Genomic DNA, 20,242 nt, shown 5'->3' with positions numbered 1-20,242 from the left:
TAGATTAAATATTATATGAGAAATGAGTATTTTTATACAAATAATCTTTTGTTACTTTGTTTTTTTTCCAATTAGATTCAAATTAGTAAATTAAGGATCAAGCTGTAAAATTATTCTTTTACTCAATTAATTAATAAAATATTCATATATTTTGTAGCTTTATAATGATTTACTTTTTTTCAAGCAAAACATATTTTATTCATAAAATATAGATTAAATATTATATGAGAAATGAGTATTTTTATACAAATAATCTTTTGTTACTTTGTTTTTTTTCCAATTAGATTCAAATTAAGATAAATTAAGGATCAAGCTGTAAAATTATTCTTTTACGTAATCTTTTACTCAATTAATTAATAAAATATTCATGATATTTTCGTAGCTTTATAATGATTTACTTTTTTTCAAGTAAAACATATTTTATTCATAAAATATAGATTAAATATTATATGAGAAAGGAGTATTTTTATACAAATAATCTTTTGTTACTTTGTAAAACGTAAGGTGTCGTAGCCGAATATATATTAGTTTGTAAAGTACAACTGAAATTTAAAATAATTAACTGGATTAATTGGTATTAATTAATGGTGTCGTGACGGGATAGAGTGGGTTGATGGCTGACACCCCTCGAAGAATGGATTCCATGAGTAATTACGTTTTCTTCCAAAGGGCACGGAAGATGATCGTGTAGAGCGCTCCCATCCTTCTCTAATTGACATCAAGGATGAACGAAAGACGCGGGCGCAAGCGAGATGGATCTGTAATTGGGAAAATGGCGTCGTCGAGGGACTTCATCTCGTAACAGCAGACCCGTCTGCATCTTATTGTGTTTTATAATTATTCCCGACCACACTGCAAATGCACCGCATCCAGAGCCTTGCCTGAACCACCAGCGAAAGAGATGTCGAAGATCGCAGCAGCTTCTCAATCAATCCGACCAAAAACCATGTAGTATTTGGAATACCCAATTGTTATCATTCATTATCTTCTTCATTGTTGGGTGAGTACTTCTAAAAACCTTGGCTTCAATCAATCAACTACTGTAAGGTGATTTTTTCCAGTTGTTTACAAAACAAAATGGGTTGTGTGAACAGCAAGGACATAAACGATGCCCACCCAAATATGTTCCAAGTGGTGAACTTGGATGCCACGTATCATGCCATGAGTGCAGGCCGTCTGGAGCTCACAGACACTGAGCTGATCCTACACCAAAGGGGAAAGGCTCCTACAAAATGGCCCCTGAGGTGTTTGAGAAAATATGGATTTGATTCTCAGATATTCACATTCGAATGTGGCAGGAGAAGTGCAACAGGCCCAGGTATTTACGCATTCAGGTGTAGGAAAGCTGAGAGACTCTTCAACATGCTCCAGCACTACATACAGGACAGAAACTTAAATGATGATTTTAACTTTGGTGATTTACTACCCCAAGTACAAAGGAGACCTCCACCAGAAGGGTATTTAAATCCAACTATCAGGCCAACTTTGAGTAGACCTGGATCCATGAACTCAAATGGGCCCATCAGTCCCATCTCTGTCACTACCCTAGAACACAACAACAACAAACGGAATAGCATAGAGCACGCGTATCTCAATACAATGGCAATGGAGGACAACATCGCCTCATACATCAATTTGGACGCCGAAATGCAAGAGCCCACCACTTCCCTCTATGTGAACATTAACGCGGATAACAAGCAGAATCCAGAGAGCGAAGACCACAAGCATAACTATGCTAACGTTGATGAAATGAAGCCCTTGGACACCCCCGTACCAACAACACCCACCTCTATCTACTTGACCGTCAAGGAAGTAAACTACATCGAGCTCGACCTGGGCAAGAATGAACCAAAACCCCCGAAGCCGCAGCCGGACTGCGTACCGAAGAGCAGTAAAAGCTACGTAGTCATCGACTTCGATAGAACAAATGCCCTTTCACATTCAACGAACCCTCACATCGAGATCGAAGAGGGTAGCAGGAAGACGCGTCACAATTCAACCATCTGCGACACCATCGGCCACAGAAACTCTATAAGCGATTAACTAAGCGACCAGAAGAGATCTCCCCATTTCAAACATGTTCTAAAGTAGATTTTACATAATGCAATATTTAAATTTAAGCCTAGTAAAATGTGTGGAGCTCAAGACGATGACAAAAAAAACAAACCAAAGAGACGCTACAGCACTTAACAGAATACACCAAAACTTGCCAAACAGAAACAAATTAACGCCAAACGGATGCCAAAGTTAAAGGAGGAACTATTTTGTTTGTTTTTTCCCTTTAATTTTACGATATACTATTTTGAACCAAATATCTAATTTTTAAGTATAAACACAAATAATGAAAAAGAAAAAGACATCGAAATGTTGCAACTAATTAATGTAAATAACGATCGATATATAGAGTGGATTGAAATGGTAAGAGAATAATTACTTTTTTTTTGTTTGCAAAATTAGTGAATTAAGATTATATGCCAAAGATATTATGTTACTGAATGTGTTGTTATTTAAATGAATTCTATTGTGGATGTGGCTAATGTTAGGAACGAAGGATTGTTAAAAACAAAATTATATTAGGAAGGATGTATTTTTAAAGAATTGACATTATGTTAGGCAATTAGAATTCGTGAAATTTAGTATTGCATGAATGGGTGATGAATGAATGAAAGCGCGAGCGAAGAACATACATACATACACACACCCCAAAAACACATGTAGATTCTATTTGAAACGAAAAGATATTTAAATTTCAATAAATATTTTACACAATTTTCTTTACGATTTATCAAAAACAAAGCTACAAGTGATTGAACAAGGTTTTCCTCTTAAATCTTATTAAATGTAGTGTATTTAATAATGTAGCAGCTCAAACACTTCTAACTCTGCAATATTGTAACACAGAACAAATGACAAACGGTGATATTTATTTTTTTTCTCACTCTAATATTTTGTACCGAATAATATATTTAATATTAGAATATGTGTCTGTAATGCTCTCACATTATGTCGCCATCCAATGAAACGGCTGCGATAATAATTATTGAAATATGGTTAACGACCTGCAGTCTTTCTCTCTGTGAACATTATGTACCTGACCTTTAAACTATTTTAGATAATTGCTTATGTAGCAACTAACTTTACCGAAATCTTGATAAATTTGTTAATATACCGTCATTTTATAGGCTTTTAAACTAGAATAAGAAACAGAAAATATTATTTTCATTAGAGCAATTATCGTTTTCCATAGGATGTAATTGGAGAGAAATTAAAAGCAAGCAAATTGTTACGGACGGAATTCATTGATATATTATAAGCGCGCTGTAAGAAAATTAAAAGATGTTAAATAAAATTAGATAAGGCAAATTTACGAGTATTGAATGAATGAGTGTTTGAGAGTGAAAAGAAACCAGGTAGATTGTGTTTGCAAAAAAAAATTATATAATATATAAATATCGATATTTAATTTTTAATAAATATTTTACACAACGTTCTACGCTTTTATTTAATGAATTCCTTACTCCCTATTATACTATGAAAATTAATAAAAAATAAATTGTTTCCAATTGTTAATGGAATAAATGTCATATTTTAATCATATATTAAGTCTAGATTAATATTATATATTCGAAGCGAAAATGTTCCGCTCTGTTCAATTTATTTTAGTCCAAGTATATGTATTAAAATATTTAATTATTACGTATTCCAAGGGCCTGCTCCAACTCTGCTCTCTTCTGTTGAACCTTGGTGTAGAAGTAACGACATACGGCTTCTTGCGCCCAGGGTTGATGGAAGAAGTCCGCTCGTCGTTCTTCCTCAGGATTACCCACCACATCGGTCATAGCTTTGAGATCGCGCGTCTGCGAAACGATCCATTTGTGTATGAACTGCTGAGGATCTTTGGCGAAGCTCAGGAAGAATTCGCGATTCGTTTTCAACTGATTGATTGTATCCACCGTCTCGTGGATCTTTGAGTCCAGTCCTTGGATTTCCTGCTGACTCGCGGTGCTCAACAAGAAATTATTCATTTGCGTCTTGAGTGTGTCGTCGACTTCAACATCAATATCATAGCATGCAGTTTGTTTGTTATCACCTCCACCTTCGACAGATATAACATGATTTATAACGATCGGATCTGGAGGATGTAACAACGGGTTCAATCGCTGCGGTATTTCCGCAAATTTCATACGATTGCAAGCGAAGATTTGCTCCAAGTACTTGTCGCACACTATGTACTCCCTTTCGTGAGAATCTTGGAGACGGTGCGTTTTAATATACTGCCATAAAGCACTGATGATAACCGGTCGAGTTTGAGTGTGAACACCTAAAAGACGTGCCAATCTCGGATCAAGTTTGAATTGTAAAGGTTGATAGTCCAGTAATAGTAGAATTGTGCATCTCACATTCTTATCACCTGGCCTTTTTACCTAAAATTTAAAATTCCATTAATCAAAATTACTTAATAACTATACAAAATAATCTTACCTGAAAACCATCTGTTTCTTGAGTAGTTAAAGTACGATGCCACTCTACCAAGTGATTATCAGGCCCATAGAGTTCCTTATCAAGTTCAATGACCAATGATTTAAAGAAAGAAGAAAATTTCCTTTTAACTTTATTCGGGTCATTCTTGGAATCATCTAACAATCTGCCTTCCACACGCAACTCCCAAGATGCAACTGAACTAAAATACAAACAATTTGTATAACAATGATTACTTTCCTTGTATAAAATAAATACCCTTCTTGTCCTGGTCCTTCAGGACCATCAGCACTAGCATCCTTGCTAGGATAAAAAGTGTTAGAAATAAAAATTCTCAACTTCCTTTTTTGTTTCATAGGTCTCTTTAGTGCTTCCTGAATATCCAACCTTTTACGCATAATTGTAGCATCCAGCTTCCTCTCAAATGCCAACAAATCCATATAAGCCTGACTTTCAGGCACCAAATCTCTGACTTTCTGAGGCAATATTTTATCAGCCAATTTCTTTTTCTTCTTACTGCTATGCATGTATTCACTAAAAACACAATTATTAGAATCTTATTGATGAATTGTTAATAATGAATATATACCCTTTCTGCTGCATTGCTCCTCGAACATCAGCTGGTCTCTTAACTCCAGGTTGTGGAGGCATAGGGCCTCCTCTCATTGGGCTGTATGGCTGCTGTGGTGGACGTTGCATCATACTGCCTCCACTGGTTCCCATGTTAGGAGGTGGTGTATATCCTGTTCTTGGCTAAACAACACAAATCCAATGAATATTTTTGATGATTGCACATTTGTTTATTGTTATTTACCGGAAAATTTGGGCCTGGATACTGGCGCATTCCAGCGTTTTGTGGAGGCGGATATCGTTGAGGTGGTGGACCCCCAGGCCCTCCAGGGCTCGGCCCTGGCCCAGAAAACCGCTGAGCCATTCAACACAAATAAGTAACAAGAAATTGAAAACTAACGAACAAGTAATTCACTACTGGCAAAAACAATATGGAGGAGGCTTTCCTTCGGTTTACAGAACTTCAAAATACAACAAGCAACCTAAAGAAAATAAAATTAAGTGATTTTCTGGTTGCCTAAATAGTTAATTACTTTCAGAATTATTAGTAATAGTTTATTTACATCATTACAGATTTCGATATTAATTTAACTAATTTCAATAGCTTTAAAAATATTAGACTTATATTTTTTTTTAATATTATTTTTCGAATAACAACAAAACTGTAAAACTTTCTATATATTTTATGATTACATCAGAATGCGTCTTCTATTAGCTATATTTTTGATATATCAACTATTACTTAATAATCCTTAATTACTGAAATATGATGATATTTCGATTATGTTCACTACTTCATGTTATATTTAATTATTCGATAATTACTAATTCTATTTACAGAAACACTTATGTAAATTATAGATAAAAGTTTGATCTAATCAATACGCCTACTTATAAATTTCTAGTTCTTATGGTTTACTCATAATAATTTTTCAAAATTGGGCAAAAAAATTAGTACTTGAAACTAAAGTTGTTTTCCCCTACATACACGTTTAATGTATATTTGGTTGCATACCTTTGTTGAAACCTATTTTTATTATTATTATCGAAATTCTCGTAATTTATTTTAAATGCTTATTTAAAATTAATTAATTGACTCCAAAACTATAAAACTTTTAAAATATTTTATAAATACATCAAAAACAGGCTTCTATTGCGCATCTTTTCACATAACTTAGATTAAGTAATGATGTTTGATGATAGAGATATACCTTTTTTATGAGTTCACGTTTTTTTTAAAATATTTCTATGTACGCTAATTAGAACAAAATATATGCAAATTAAAGACAAAACTATGAATAATATTAACAAATCTTTCAATTACCTGTTAAAATTAGTTCTGTTTTTCATATTAAGAAAACACTTGTCTAATACGATTTTGGAATTTTAAAGAATATCTCCAAAACTATAAAATGTATATTATCATTACATTAGATATATTCTATTGATAACTACGTTTACGTAATTTAAGATCAAGTTGATTCTTAAATTTGTAGCTCGTCTTTACGTTTTATTGAGTTGAGAGACAAGTATGAACGTTAATTAGATAATCGAATATGCATTAAAGTGTAAATCTGTGTCACATTTTATTTCAAAGATGAATGAATCAATTATTTAAAAGTTGTATTCAATTATGTAATGAGATTTAGTTGTCGTATTATTGATTAATTGCTAATAATAATAGTATGGTGAATGGTTAAACGGATCGTCCTTTGTTGCATATTGTAATGTGATTATGGTAAATCAATTAATACCTTATGGTTGAGTAAACCGCTATAATTAAATCCCGCAAGTCGCAAGTCATGAATCACCGGGGGCAGAGCTGAAAAGGTCCATTAATAGGCAATAATAAAGTGCCCTAAAAATATTTCTGAAGGGCACCTGTTTGCAGAGGGAAGATTGGAGGATCAAAGGAGAGGCCTAGTAGGCAAGTGCATAATATTACATGTACCTGTGTACCAGTCAAAATCGTGTTGTGCGAGGAAGAAGGAACGGGGCAGCACCTGCCGCTCGTCCTTGCAAGTGCGCTGGGGGCCAGAGAGGAGGAGCCTTCCGTTCACCTGCGCCTATTAAAATTCCCACCGCCCGGCTCCTTCGACCAATCGCAGAAGAGCATGTGCCTCTTAAGCTTTTGTTCGCAAACGCGATTTCCTCATTTGCATACCCCGCATCAAGCAATCCTCCAAAAAAAAAAACAAGACAACAACAAACTAACTCTAAAATAAGGAACGGAATATGTTTTAATGTTTTTCAGAATACTATAACTTTTAATTGTTATATGAATAAATTTAGAAATTGGCAATTTGGTGTTGCGATTACTAAAAATATGATTAGGAATTAAATGATTTTTGTTTTCTGCAATTACCATCAATTGCAGGTGGAAGAAATTGGTTTACTCTTTTTGTTTATGATGAGGATATGTGCAGGATTAATTGGTCTTGTGATTGTGTGCAGGATCATCATATTGTCCTGGAGAGGGTGTATCCGATTCATGGGGAATGTCTTATGTAGGGGCGTGTTCGCTACAGCGGCTAAGACACCTGTCTCTGAGCCAGAGGAAGACGGAACGATCGGCGCTTGCTGCGAGGAGCGAAGGAGATGGAAGATCCACGTGGATCTTGAGGTGGGGAAACGACGAAAAGACTCTCTCGCCAGGTAAAGGTAAGGCGAGAGAAGTGTCTGAGGGTCAATGCTAGTTCACTGCCACTACAGCAAGGCTGCGGTCACTAGATCACGTTCACGTCCGTCCGTATTTTCAAAAAACCCGCCGCGTCGCGACGTCCTCCCCCAAATACCACCCCCAAAGCGCACGGTCGTCATCCGTCGATTATGATTTTGTGATTTTGACAAGAACACTCTCCTCATCAGAAGAAGACGTACAATCACTCAACAAACTGACAATCAAACAAAAAACTTGATACCATGGAAACGTGCGTTCTAATCCCCCAGGAGTTCAGCCTGTGTCTTCGTGGTCCCGCCATAGGGCGCAGGGAGCCGGAGGTCTCCGTCTGGTCGAACAGCACCATCGCTCAAGGTGCCCTTTGCTACCCTTTCCAGGGCACCATCAGATTGGACAAACTCGAAGTTTTTGGACAGCTCGAAGATGACGATGTAAGTCACTCACTACCTTACCTAGAATCACAACAATTACTCACAACTATGATCAATCATTTAAACTGATCTTACGTGAATACTTCGATAATCCTATTAGAATATGTAATTGAAAATAAGATCAAAAATCAATCACCAGTTGTCCTCGTAAATCCGCGGGAAGAATTATTCTTCCAACGAGCAAATTGCAAATTTGCAAAGCCCACGCGCGTAACGTCAAAACGCAGATCTGCATAACATTACACTTAGAATTGATTAAATTAAATATCAAGTCCTTGGTAACGCTGCAAATTTCCTTTGATTGCGGGAAACGAGGAAATTTGTCTTAGGGTAAAAGTGAAAAGTGGGCGCGATTGGAATGTACATTGCACATAACCAATCAATAAGGAAAGCAACGAAAAAAGTAATAAATGGATGGAAAAATAGATGAATCTCATTTCAAGAAAATAAAAAAAAAATCGGCCTCTCTATAATCGGAATCGAAAGAGCAATTAGCTGTTAAAATATGTAAGCATCGAGATGAAAAGAAAAAAAAAAACGAAACAAAACTGGAGTAAGAGTGTGTATGTGTTTGATGGAATTACTTTCTCTGAGCGTGCCAAACCGCTCGTGCCTTCACTTAACTTATCCAGTCCTGAAAAAAACAAATAAACTAAAGAAAAACAAACAAACATCGAGACACCTAATATAAATTACGTGGAAAGTTCATTAACATTTGCGCTCTTATGTGATGAAGATGGGAAGGCTGTAGCTCGTATAGTGCGAATGGATGGCGCATCTAAATGGTTTTTCATAGGTGAAGAAAAGAACGATGAGCAAATTTTCCCACAGGTTCGAAGGAGGAGGAAAAAAAAAAGAAGTGAGACGAAGTGGAGGAAGAAAAATTTCTCGGTCTGCCGACCGTAACTCTTTTACATATGCAAACATACATTCAGATTTGCTAATCAACTCTTCAGATTATTTTTTTTTGTTGTTGTACGTCTACTGCGTATAATCATCATTAAATCTGGATACATCATCTATTGAATACTTTAAACTTTGATTTATCGTAGCTTCATTCAGTACCAATTTTATAGAACTAGAAATGTTTGAGGAAATAAATAAATCTTTATATTTGTGATGCAGACAAGATTTTTATTGCCATCCACGTTCGAAGCAGTGGAATTATAAAATATCAATCTGAAGACATAAATTAGAATTTAACTATTTACGATTACAAACTTAAAAAATAATTAACATAAACTAGACAATTTAATAATTGTTAATATAAAAAAAAATCATTGTTTATATTTAAATTTTGCATGTTCATTTTTTTAATCTTTTTGATATGAATCTACATCAATCAATTCACTGTATTAATTATACACGATCCGATTATTAATGAAACGATTAACTGATTAATTAATCCAGGAAATATCCATTTTTTTTTAAATATTATTATAAACGAACCAATTCGCCTCTCTCTTGCGATCAGCGTGCATAAATTAATTATTACCATTCCCCATCGAAGAAACCCATCAAATATTATTTATCTTTTATGATTGTTTGCTCCAATCGATTGGAGTTCGAACACGGACCGTTTTACACTCACTTCAGTTGGATAAATGGAATCGTTTCGTGAATAATCGCTGGAAAGCCTAGAAGCTATGGCCTTTTAATAGAGAACGGCCAATAAAGTGTATATTCTTCGTTTCTTTATTTTTGTTTGTTACAAGCAATAAATAGTACAATTGATATAGTGGTAGCTCTTCCTGATTCTTATTCACTCCTCATTCTATTTCTTTTATGCTTTTGCTGCTAATGGACATTTTTGCGCCGCAAAAATTATGAAATATCGCTTTCCCGGCAAATCATAAATAACATAGTCGGATTCCGTTGGAAGATAACTTCGATGTAAATGAATTCCTCGGAGAGAACCGGTAGAATTCGCTCATCATATTTAGTATGCAGTAACCGCATTAAAAAGGACCAAGACAACAAGAAAATGAAAAAAAGGATCAATGAAACGCATTGTATTCAATCGAGATCAGGAATTCCGCATTTGGTACTATTGAGACAAAGCCAATCGCTGCTAATTAATAAATTAATTAATAGTAAGCGTGTGTTATTATCGAAGTTTTACTTCTTCGGAATTCCATGTTTTTGTGTTTATTTTATTATTTTTTTTTTCGTTTATTTTTATTCTCCTTAAAGATTGTGTGTGTGCATATGAATGTTAAATAATTTTAATTATAAACTCGACATAAGCAAATGCTCAAACGTACGTTTTCCCAAGGTTATCATAAAATAAATATAAATATATATGCAACTAGTTCCCCCGGTAGGTAGTCTATATGTTAGTTATCCATCACATAAACACCAGAAGAAAAGAGGAACGAGCGACGGAGAGAAATCCCAGTTCTGCTGTACGTACATGCACATCATACACGAGGACACGAGCCTCCTAAGATCACGTAAGCCGCACGCATCCATCGGACGACGTAAAGCGGGACGCGGCGCTCATCCATCCTCGAATTCTGTACCGTATAATTACGATGCTTCACGTGTGTCTGCGCACAACGTCGTTCGACTTCTTTTTTTTTCGTTATTATTATTATATACGTTCATCTCGTAATTACGATTTTCGTCATGGAAATTCTGGTCATTCCGTTTCATCGAACCAACAACTAAGTTAATCGAAGTCACGAGGATTCTTCAACAATTCAAACAAATAAGACCCATAAATTAACTGAAATTTAATACAGCAAAAAAAAAACATATTTGATTGATTGAATGAATGAATGTGTTTCTTCATTCATTCATTCGTTGCAGATAATTGATTTAACATTTCAATGGAACTTTACCAATTTCATAATTGATTAATTGAGGAAATTCTAACTGGTTACAGGATTTGTACATGTTATGCAAAATATTGTTTTGATCGATTTCCTGTTTACAACAAATTCCAATGTGTCTAATTTCTTGCACATATTTCATAAATAAAATTAATAAAAAAATAGATAATTTGTATTGAATTGCAAAGCTCATATAAATCCAACATATTTCGAAAACATATTCTAATTAACACGATTCATAAACAACAAGAAACATAAAAATTAGTATTACCTTAGTAGCATTCTCTGTATTTTTAATCAGTGTTCTTTAATTAATAGAGAACACACTGATTATTTGCATTTTACGATTAATTAACCGAGGAAATCCGCGCGCATTCTCTTCGCATTTTCCATTCATTTCCATTGGAGGTTTTAATTGTTATTTCTGCTGTTCGTGTTTATTGCAATCAAACCATCACACATCAATAACCACATATTTTTTTTATATTTCAAACGTAATAATCATTGTTTCAACTTTGCAGAATGAAAAACTATGAAATTGTAAGAAATTTGTCTTATTTTAAAGATAATATAAGAAATTATAAGAAATATTACAAAATGATTGAGAATATTGAAAAAAGATTAAATTAATGCTAAAAATATGGATTCACGAAAGAAGTTAATGAATTCTTCGATGCAGAATGGAATCTTTCTAGTAAAAAGCCTCACTTACATCACGAGCAACAACGAGCAAGAAAGCTTCCTTAAAAATATTACCTAGCAGTACATGGATTTTTCATTTGTCTCTCAGCGTTTTTCCTTTCTAAAAAACAAAACGCGGACACACACACATATACCTTGTTTTTATTTTCTTCTTCGCGAATTAACAAACCCGCAACATTCTAAGTAAAAGCATTAAGTTCTTCCTTTTTTTTCTTCACTCTCCTATGAAGGAGGAACGAGATCGAAGATAACAGTCCACCATTTGATTTCTTCTCTTTTTACGAGTTGTCAAAATCTTCCTGTTACCTAACTCACTCACAGAGCGATGATCCGACGGAGTGTTGGCGTTTTATCGCATCGGAGCATCGATTTTGGAATTCTGCAGTTAAAGATAGCATTGTGTAATAAAAGGTTTCTATCTGATCGAGCGTGATTTACAATCCTCCGGTTTACTTTTTTATTAACTTTGGATCATAAAAAAAACACGAATATAATAGGGAATAGATGAATACTATTTGTTGGACACATAAACTGTAAAAGTTTCTCGTTTGAATTTACACAATTTTCGTTTTGTAATTAGTCAGGTAAATGCATGTAGGGTAATTATTGTTTCTTGCTATAAATTCAATATAAAAAAAAAAAATAAGAATGCGACAGGAACAAAACGATGATGGAGCAATTTGCTGTTGAGGCAAGAAAATTGTAAACAGATTGCGCCTCTCGTGTCGCTCTCTCTGTATTTATTTTTATTTTTATCCCCATCATCGTCCTTAATGGTTGGCGGAGCTTCAATGGAGACACATTTCAATTGGAAATAAATTGATTGATTATTGCCATTATTATATAACTATTAGCGCGATGACGCACGGTGGACACTATTTATATGCGACCATTATCAGCTGCACCATCCGATTGACTAATTCCCTGATTGTGTTTTTACCATCATCCACTCCACAACTCTCGATCAATCAAAGATGAATGGGCGACAACAAAAACAAAACCGACGGTGGTCGAAGATCCAAGACTAAAGCTGTTTCGAAACAGAAAAAGAACGCTTCATTGGAAACGACGGTGAAAAACCAGAGAAATCCTTGCGGTCTGAAAATGTATCGTACGGATTACGTTCGAAAATTCATTATGCAACAGCTACAGAAATCAATTTCTTACAGTTTCCGCAACCTCAACTTCAATCCAATTTTTTTCTTGTTGATCTATTAGTATTGAAATAGATATCACACCCAAATTCATCTTTGAGTAAATCATTCATTTCAAAATGTATTTATTCTAAAGTGCTTAAACAAACATTATTCTCGATCTACAAATTGCCTATTGAACTATATAACAGAGTTTATTTGTATTGCACGTACGTTATACAATTTGCGTAATTTTGTTGCAATCGCGTTACACTTAGTCGAATACACCCATGGGCATTAAAGTTCAGTTTCAGGTCAGGTAAACGATTTACTTTGAATCGGAATCAATTGGAAAATCACGAATTCTATCCGCTGTGAATCACCACCGTTTTCATTGATTCCAATCCTGCAACGTTCGCAAAGTATATCCATTACGTAAACTAATACAATATCACACAAAACATCTAAATTGTAGATTACACCTAATAATTATATAAAGAATGACAGATTCTAATCTATTAATAATAATTAATCACTTAGAAATAATTTGCAACAATACGAATCAGTTGCATGCATAAATTAACACGTGCCTGTGAACCGTATTTGGAGGAATGCAATTAATTCTTACTTCTAATTACGTTATGATATATGTATAATATTTTTTTTTCTTTTCTCTTTAAATAACGCGTGTGATTACGTAGAATTCGTGTTAATTGATAGTTAATTTAATTAAGTAATTACACTTCGATGGAAATACTGCGAATCAATCATTCACTCAATTATGGTTTCTTCAATTTGTACACGGACACTCATCATAACTTATGACAATAATGACAGTTGCTAGGCGATTGAAATTTTTAATTTCGCAATCAACGAAAACGATATTATTTCCTCGATACGATTAAAATAATTTTAGGTTTGAATTAGATTTAATTACAGTCTGGTAAATTTCCTTTCAACATTACTTTTTATTGATTTCAATGGCGATGCTGTTAATTCTTCAGTTAATGGCAGGAAGTCACAGGTCAATAGCTTTTTCGAATTTAATTTTCAATTGAAATAAATTAGATTGTCTTGTAATTATTATATATTTCAAATTAATTCTATTAACGAAAAGCCATAGATTTTATGAACTTTTATATATTTTATGAGTAATGATAATTAGTTAATTAAATAATTATTATAAATAATAGCTAGATTTTAATTTCAAATATTTATTTTATTGTAAGATTTTATTCATTGAAATTGAGGAAGTAATTCATCAAATTATTAATAAAAAATGGAATAATTTTATATGAAGAAATAAATAAACTTGTTTATAAAAGCTAATGTAAAACGAATTCAATTGAACTTTATTAAATTGGAAATATTGTAAAAAGTATAAGTTATGGAGTATAAACAATCTTGTTTATATTGAAAATATGGTAAAGAATTGAAGGGAGAAGCAAAATTTCATAAGGAAATTGAATGAACAAATCGTTGAATTTAATGTAAATAATCTTGTTTAAATTGAGTAATAAAATCAAACGTTTATTGAATACTTGAGCTTCATTGAAATTTGTTTAATTAGAAATATTGTAACAAAGATAATTGATTGAGTTTAATAACAAATTGAATCAATAAATATTTATTTCTTTTTTAAATTGTAAATATTAAAAAAATGAATAAGTGTATTAAGTTGATAGGCAAATCTTTGAATAAATTTGTTTAAGAGAAATATTGTGTAATGAAAAGAAGAGTTGTGTATTTTATTGTTCGTATTGAACAATCAACAACGGTTTTTTAATTGATCAGGATTTCGAGGTTGATTAGAATGATTCCAAGTCACACGAAGTAGCTTATACAATTATGGAATGGGAAGCATGGGAGATGGCAAGTTCGGGATCAATTGAAGCGCATTGAATGGAATTAGCATAAAAGTTTCACTTTTCACTTGCAATTGTTTCGGAAATCGAAACGAGATGAAGATGATAATGACGATGATCAAAACATCGATGGTATGATACTTTGAGATGTGAGGTGAGAAAGTGTGATAGTCGTTACGCGCACTTCTTTCTTTCTCCTGATAATTTGACGCGCGCCGAAAGAAGTGTATATATCGTTCGACGGTGATGGTCTACGATGCAGACCAAACGACGTTCTTCCGCGTTGCGTAAAAGTGCGCGGACTCGTGTTGAGCACACTCTCTTCGGCAAATGGTCAGTGGATGGAAGCCCGGAGGCCGTTCTGCCGTTCTATCTGTCCGTTCTTTTGTGGCTCGCGCGCGGTGAAAGAGGCGGAAAGGCCGCTCCTCGCAAAGGTCGCAACGCGACGGTGGTCTAACATTAGAATAACACACACACACACACCTAAGAATACCATACACAGAGCCATACGCAAATGGATACAACCGAAGCCTTACACCTGGCCGAGATGCAATTTTAATGCAAGCGTTCCACATTAGTGCACATCGAAAACAAATCCATTTCACAATTATCCTTAATAATTCCATCCCGACGACAACTAGGACTACTCCTTTCCGTTCTTATACTTCCCTTTGCAATACCGACTAATTGGTGGAATGTCTGTCTGCACGTGCTCCAAATCCACATTACCTTATCCCCATCGTCGATCTGCTTTTTAATAATTTAGACCGGACGCATTAACATTGAATAAAGTTTTTTTTTTCTCTCATTCGAAAGCGAATGATCAATAAATTTCGACCGGCTAATCTCAATCTAATCTCTTTTAACGCGGGAAGGCGAAATGTTATGGGACAGACTTGCTGTTGCAACCGAATGGAGCTAACGAAATCTGTATCGGACACTGAATAATTTATTACCTTGTATTTAGATAGACGACGGTGGTTTGTCTAGAAGTAAAACCGAAGATTTATCAACAGATAAATTGGATACGTATTATCGATGATATAAGTTCCAAATTAGTGAAAATGAGTTTGCATATTGATTTATTAACAGTAGAGATTTAATATTATTATCCAATTGATAAAACTTAATTCGAAGATTTATTATCACAACAACAATATTAATTGTCTAAAACTTTTGTCTGTTTTGCTTCATTCCAATGAGAGTTTGATAGAAAGATGCGAATTTTGACACCTAAAAATGTGAGATAAGTTTTATGCATATCGAAATTGTGCAAATAGAAGGTACTGATAAGTAGGTTTAATGTAGATTTAGGGTGGTTGATAGTGAGAAGAAGGCTAATTGCTTTGCGGCGATTTCTTGGGAATCACATTATGATAATGAAGATCGCGACGACGGAGGTAGCTGGAACAAAGCCTCAAGATGGATAAAAAAGGCGAGAGGTGTCGCGTTCTCGGGAGGCGCACGTACGAAATCCATTAGATGTCTATGAGGTAATTAAGAGTGCTTGTGCACGCGCCGCGCGTTTCATCACCGTCCGACGAGGATAGGATGAACCGAAGACGTCGGGCTGTGACAGAGACGGAGACCCACGCGGAAGAACAAGAACAAGAAGCCGAGAGGAAGACGGAAAAAAAAGGAAAGGAACGAATCTCCGAGTCACAACTTGGAAAAACACGAACGGAATCCCATGCCTCTCTCGCCATCCTCGCGGTACCATCTGATTGTTCTTCGAGGTGTGCAGTATAAGCAACGATAAGGAAATTTGAGTTTTTCGCGAAACTGGGAAAGCGAAAAGGAAATGCATGATGAAGGTGCGAACTTGTTCTGTTCTTCGATGTGTTAAGAGGAGCGGCCAATTAAGGTCCCCGAGGCGTTTTGGCTAACTGTGCAGTACTACTACCACTACTATATAGTACCTAGTACACTTCCTAGACAGATCCTCGCACTGTTATTATATCGATTTTCCATGCAGCTGCACTGCATTCCGGCACCAATTTTCGAGACCGATATGCCCGATACCTTTCAGGATTCCGGTACTGCTCTCTAACAGTCAACACCCTGTATACACTCAGCATCCACACAAACGCACGCATATGCACATGCTCAAACATACAAAGCTCTAGAATGCGGCACATTTCCTGGGGCTAGTTTACTAATACTTTAGTTCCTGCATCTAACCTACATGCATCTCCCGTTCCGCATTACTTCTCTTTCGCTTCTTACGCCACATATCATGATAGGTTCTTCACCTCACTTCCATCCAAATCCTAAATAAAAACAAGAAAACAATATATTTATACAACGAATTTTAATTAAATGTAAGTTAAAAGGAATCAAAGCATTAACATGAAGATTAGAAGTTATAATCAAAGAGAAACTACTTAATTTAAATAAGAATGAGAGGTTAAATTAAGATAAAACCAAAAAATTGTTGTTGGGAATGAAATGGACATTAGGAAATCTGAAATGATACATTATTAAAATAAAGATACCCGATGTTAAATTAGCAAAAGAATACTTCAGATAAGTACCTCCGGTTTTCACCTAGCAGTATAAAATTATAAGCAATCAACAAAAGAAATTCGTATGTATCGGTGTTCGAAGAGGAAGCACGTTTTATGTATATTTTACGTATCTGTTGCGAGAGTGTAAAAGAACGGTTTGAAACCGCAGCATCCACGAATGGTAGATGTAAATGGGATCGGTATCAGTGCGGAGTAAACGCAAAAGTAAACTGAAAACGCGTATCTTATCTGGGTCTTCAGCGATAAACAAGGCATTCATTCTTCGACCCCAAAAACGAACCGAAGGACTGGAGCAGTAGTTCGGTAAGTGGTATGTAGCAGATGCAATTTAAATGGATGCAGATTATAATTATAAAATACCGTGCAACAACGACAATAACTACAACAACAAAAAAGGAACACATATGTAACAAAAGTAAAATAAAAAAGGTAACATAGGATGTTGAATTTATGTTGGATAATTAAATGGATGTAATCACGCGTACGGAGTCCGAGAAAATGCATACTATCATTATTACGACTATCGTTATCATTACCGGTGGATAGAGGAAAATCTGGGTAGAGTGTGTTGAGAGGTAAAGATATAGCAAGAGAGAGAGAGATGCTGAGGTATCGAGGGTACCATCACCATGGTTTCAGTGCGGGGAGGGGGATGGGTATGGTACCGCCGCCGAGTCGGACTCGAAAACCAGTCGAGGGAACATCGAGTTATGCAAATACGGGGCCCCGCTTAATCCACGCTTTGGAATAAATATATAACGAAGCAATTTACCGGCTAATTAAGTGTGCTGCGATAGATGATGATGGTCGGGGACCGCGGTAATTGCCAGTCTCCGGTGCGTCAAACCAAAGAAGGCAACGCCAACAAATCGCGGCGAAAGAAGTATCCTCTCGATACACGTACATGCATATATACCTTCACATATAGGAGACCAATTCATAACACGCAGAAAATAAAACCGATTTATCATTGTATCATTGGTACACCCAATGTTTCATGCCTCCATTTCTTTCATATTCCCAGAACTCCTCGTACTTCAACACCTCAGTATTTGGATCTGGTTCTTACAAACTAGTCTTCAATTTATCCTTCATTTACTTCAAATTAATGCCTTATAGAAAAATACAATGCACATACATAAATTTATCCTTAAAATGGTATAGATTTATTTCAGTTTCCTATTTTTTTTTTATAAAGATATTTTTACTTGTAATATTAAGCGATTCAGCAAAAACTACTTTAATTATATCTCTTAGTTACTTAGGAATCTTTGAAATAATTTAATTTCAAAGTTATATCAACTATGTAACTGTTTTTTCTTGTTACCACATTCAGCTGAAAATACCTTTGTAAAATTGTACTTTATTATCCAACAACAACTACCTTCCAAGAAATCATGTAATTAAATTTTAATTATAATTAGTTCTCTCTATTTAATCTAATAATTACGTAAAGTACAATTTATTTCAAATACATAAAAAAAAACTATTTTATAAAATAATTTGAATTTCCTTTTTTTTTTTATAAAATGGTCAAAATTAATTAGATTGTTTTTTTTTTTGGTAAGAAATCGTGATTTTACCATCGATAATTCAATAATTAAGAAACGATCGTGTTTCAGTTTTTTTTTACTTTTCCTACAAATCTCGCATATAATTAATGAAAAAAATAAAAAAATCAGAATCCGAAAGTCGACAATTGTTAATTAGGAAATAGTTTCCAATTAAAACGAATTATGCAAGATAAGATTCGTACGCAGTTATACTATAAAAAATAATAATTGTTTCTGTGATTCTTACAAAGTTTTTCTTCTAAATTGAGCATCATGTTTAAATAACTGAAAAAGTTAAGAGTTTCCTAATTAAACTAAGAAATATATTAGTACATGATGAAAGAGTTTTGATAATTGTAAATAATTAAAAACAAAAATATGATTAAATTAAATAATTTCATTATTTATTAATACGGCAGTAAATTATGTTGGAATGTTGACTTAAGTGCGTGTTTTTAATTTAAAGAAAATATCAATCAAATAATTAGAAATTATGATGAAACTAAATATTGTTAATTATATTTCTTTTTTTTTATAATTATGTTATGAAATTATGGTATTAATAAACGAGATAAAATAAAAGTTCATGGGAATTTTCAATAAGTTAACTGGCTGCTTTGAATTGAAAAGCATTACAGAAATGTTACAGTTACGCTGGATGTTTTCATTAATTACGTTTTAATCTATTTCCAAATTGAAAGACGGAGAGATAAAAAAAAAAGTACGGTGGTAAAAACATGTGTGTATGATGCACGCATCATAACTAGTTGGCTTTGTATTGTCCAACGTAAAAGGAAACACTTAATTGGACCATCTCTGATTTACATTCTGATTTGATTTGATTTTCATTTATGGAGCAACGTGAGCGAACCACCGTCGTCCTCCAACATTGATTAACTTTTGTGTTACTGGCCTTTTCTTCTTTATAGACCAAAATGTGTATGCACGCGGTATCATGGGATGCTGCTGGTTCTTCTTCTGATGGTTGTTGGTGCTGTTTGCTGGTTCTCTTGTTGGGCTTGTTGGCATCGCTTGCTTGCTCGCTATTAAAAGAGCTGAGGGTATGAATAATGCATGGAATAAGTAGTGCACTTAATGAATACACACACACATACCGTGTGATGGGAGAGAAGAAAATGCCTACGCACTCTCCGATTCTCCAGCTCCACTCTTCATACACACATATCACGAGATTAACGCTCTTCAAACTGTCAATGCATCCATAATAATAAATTTCCTCTTCCTTTTTTTTTTCTCCTCTTCGTTTCTCTCTTCTCCTCTTCCAGTCCGCTCCTTCTTCATTTGCTCCCAACCTCCGCTACCTAAGCCTTTTCATAACTACCTACAAACGCCTATTAAAACATTACTTTTTATGATTATGTTCATTGCGGATTAACCGGCGTAAAGAATTCAGCGAAAGAAATGAATGACATTTACCACCGACGATGAACGAACTTAATTTACGGA

The 20,242-nt window shown here is 34.4% G+C and overlaps 3 protein-coding genes across 3 annotated transcripts in view; 2 read left to right on the top strand and 1 right to left on the bottom strand.

Moving 5' to 3' along the window:
- Window positions 1-640: 640 nt before the first annotated feature.
- On the top strand, window positions 641-2,792 carry LOC108557313 (fibroblast growth factor receptor substrate 2-like). The gene is made up of 2 exons (XM_017913779.1): window positions 641-1,000; window positions 1,062-2,792. Exon 2 carries the CDS (start codon window positions 1,078-1,080, stop codon window positions 2,041-2,043), a length of 966 nt encoding a protein of 321 aa, XP_017769268.1. The 5' UTR covers window positions 641-1,000; window positions 1,062-1,077; the 3' UTR covers window positions 2,044-2,792.
- A 701-nt stretch (window positions 2,793-3,493) lies between these two features.
- Window positions 3,494-5,413, bottom strand: LOC108557312 (brahma-associated protein of 60 kDa). Its single transcript, XM_017913776.1, has 5 exons — window positions 5,294-5,413; window positions 5,069-5,232; window positions 4,738-5,013; window positions 4,483-4,681; window positions 3,494-4,424 (listed from the first exon to the last, which is right to left on the bottom strand). Exons 1-5 carry the CDS (start codon window positions 5,411-5,413, stop codon window positions 3,687-3,689), a joined length of 1,497 nt encoding a protein of 498 aa, XP_017769265.1. The 3' UTR covers window positions 3,494-3,686.
- Window positions 5,414-7,736: 2,323 nt separating this feature from the next.
- Window positions 7,737-20,242, top strand: part of LOC108557307 (zinc finger protein 454-like) — a gene marked incomplete at its 3' end in the record, with an annotated part of 38,740 nt that continues 26,234 nt past the window's right edge. The window contains 1 exon segment of the mRNA XM_017913767.1: window positions 7,737-8,160. Within this exon segment, the coding sequence (XP_017769256.1) occupies window positions 7,972-8,160 (189 nt within the window).

The sequence above is a fragment of the Nicrophorus vespilloides genome, unplaced genomic scaffold (genome assembly GCF_001412225.1).
Source record: "Nicrophorus vespilloides isolate i.1.1-1 unplaced genomic scaffold, Nicve_v1.0, whole genome shotgun sequence".
Classification (NCBI taxonomy): Eukaryota; Metazoa; Arthropoda; class Insecta; order Coleoptera; family Silphidae; genus Nicrophorus; species Nicrophorus vespilloides.
Note: the sequence above shows the minus strand (reverse complement) of the source record. Positions and strands in the feature narration are given on the sequence as shown.

Bases quoted from the DNA above. Each gene is read 5' to 3' on its own strand.
- LOC108557313 (XM_017913779.1), top strand. From the start codon at position 1,078: ATGGGTTGTGTGAACAGCAAGGACATAAACGATGCCCACCCAAATATG.
- LOC108557312 (XM_017913776.1), bottom strand. From the start codon at position 5,413: ATGGCTCAGCGGTTTTCTGGGCCAGGGCCGAGCCCTGGAGGGCCTGGG. The intron at 5,233-5,293 runs GTAAATAACAAT...TGTGTTGTTTAG, and splicing joins ATCCAGGCCCAAATTTTCCG to CCAAGAACAGGATATACACC. The intron at 4,682-4,737 runs GTATTTATTTTA...TTTGTATTTTAG, and splicing joins GAAGGACCAGGACAAGAAGG to TTCAGTTGCATCTTGGGAGT.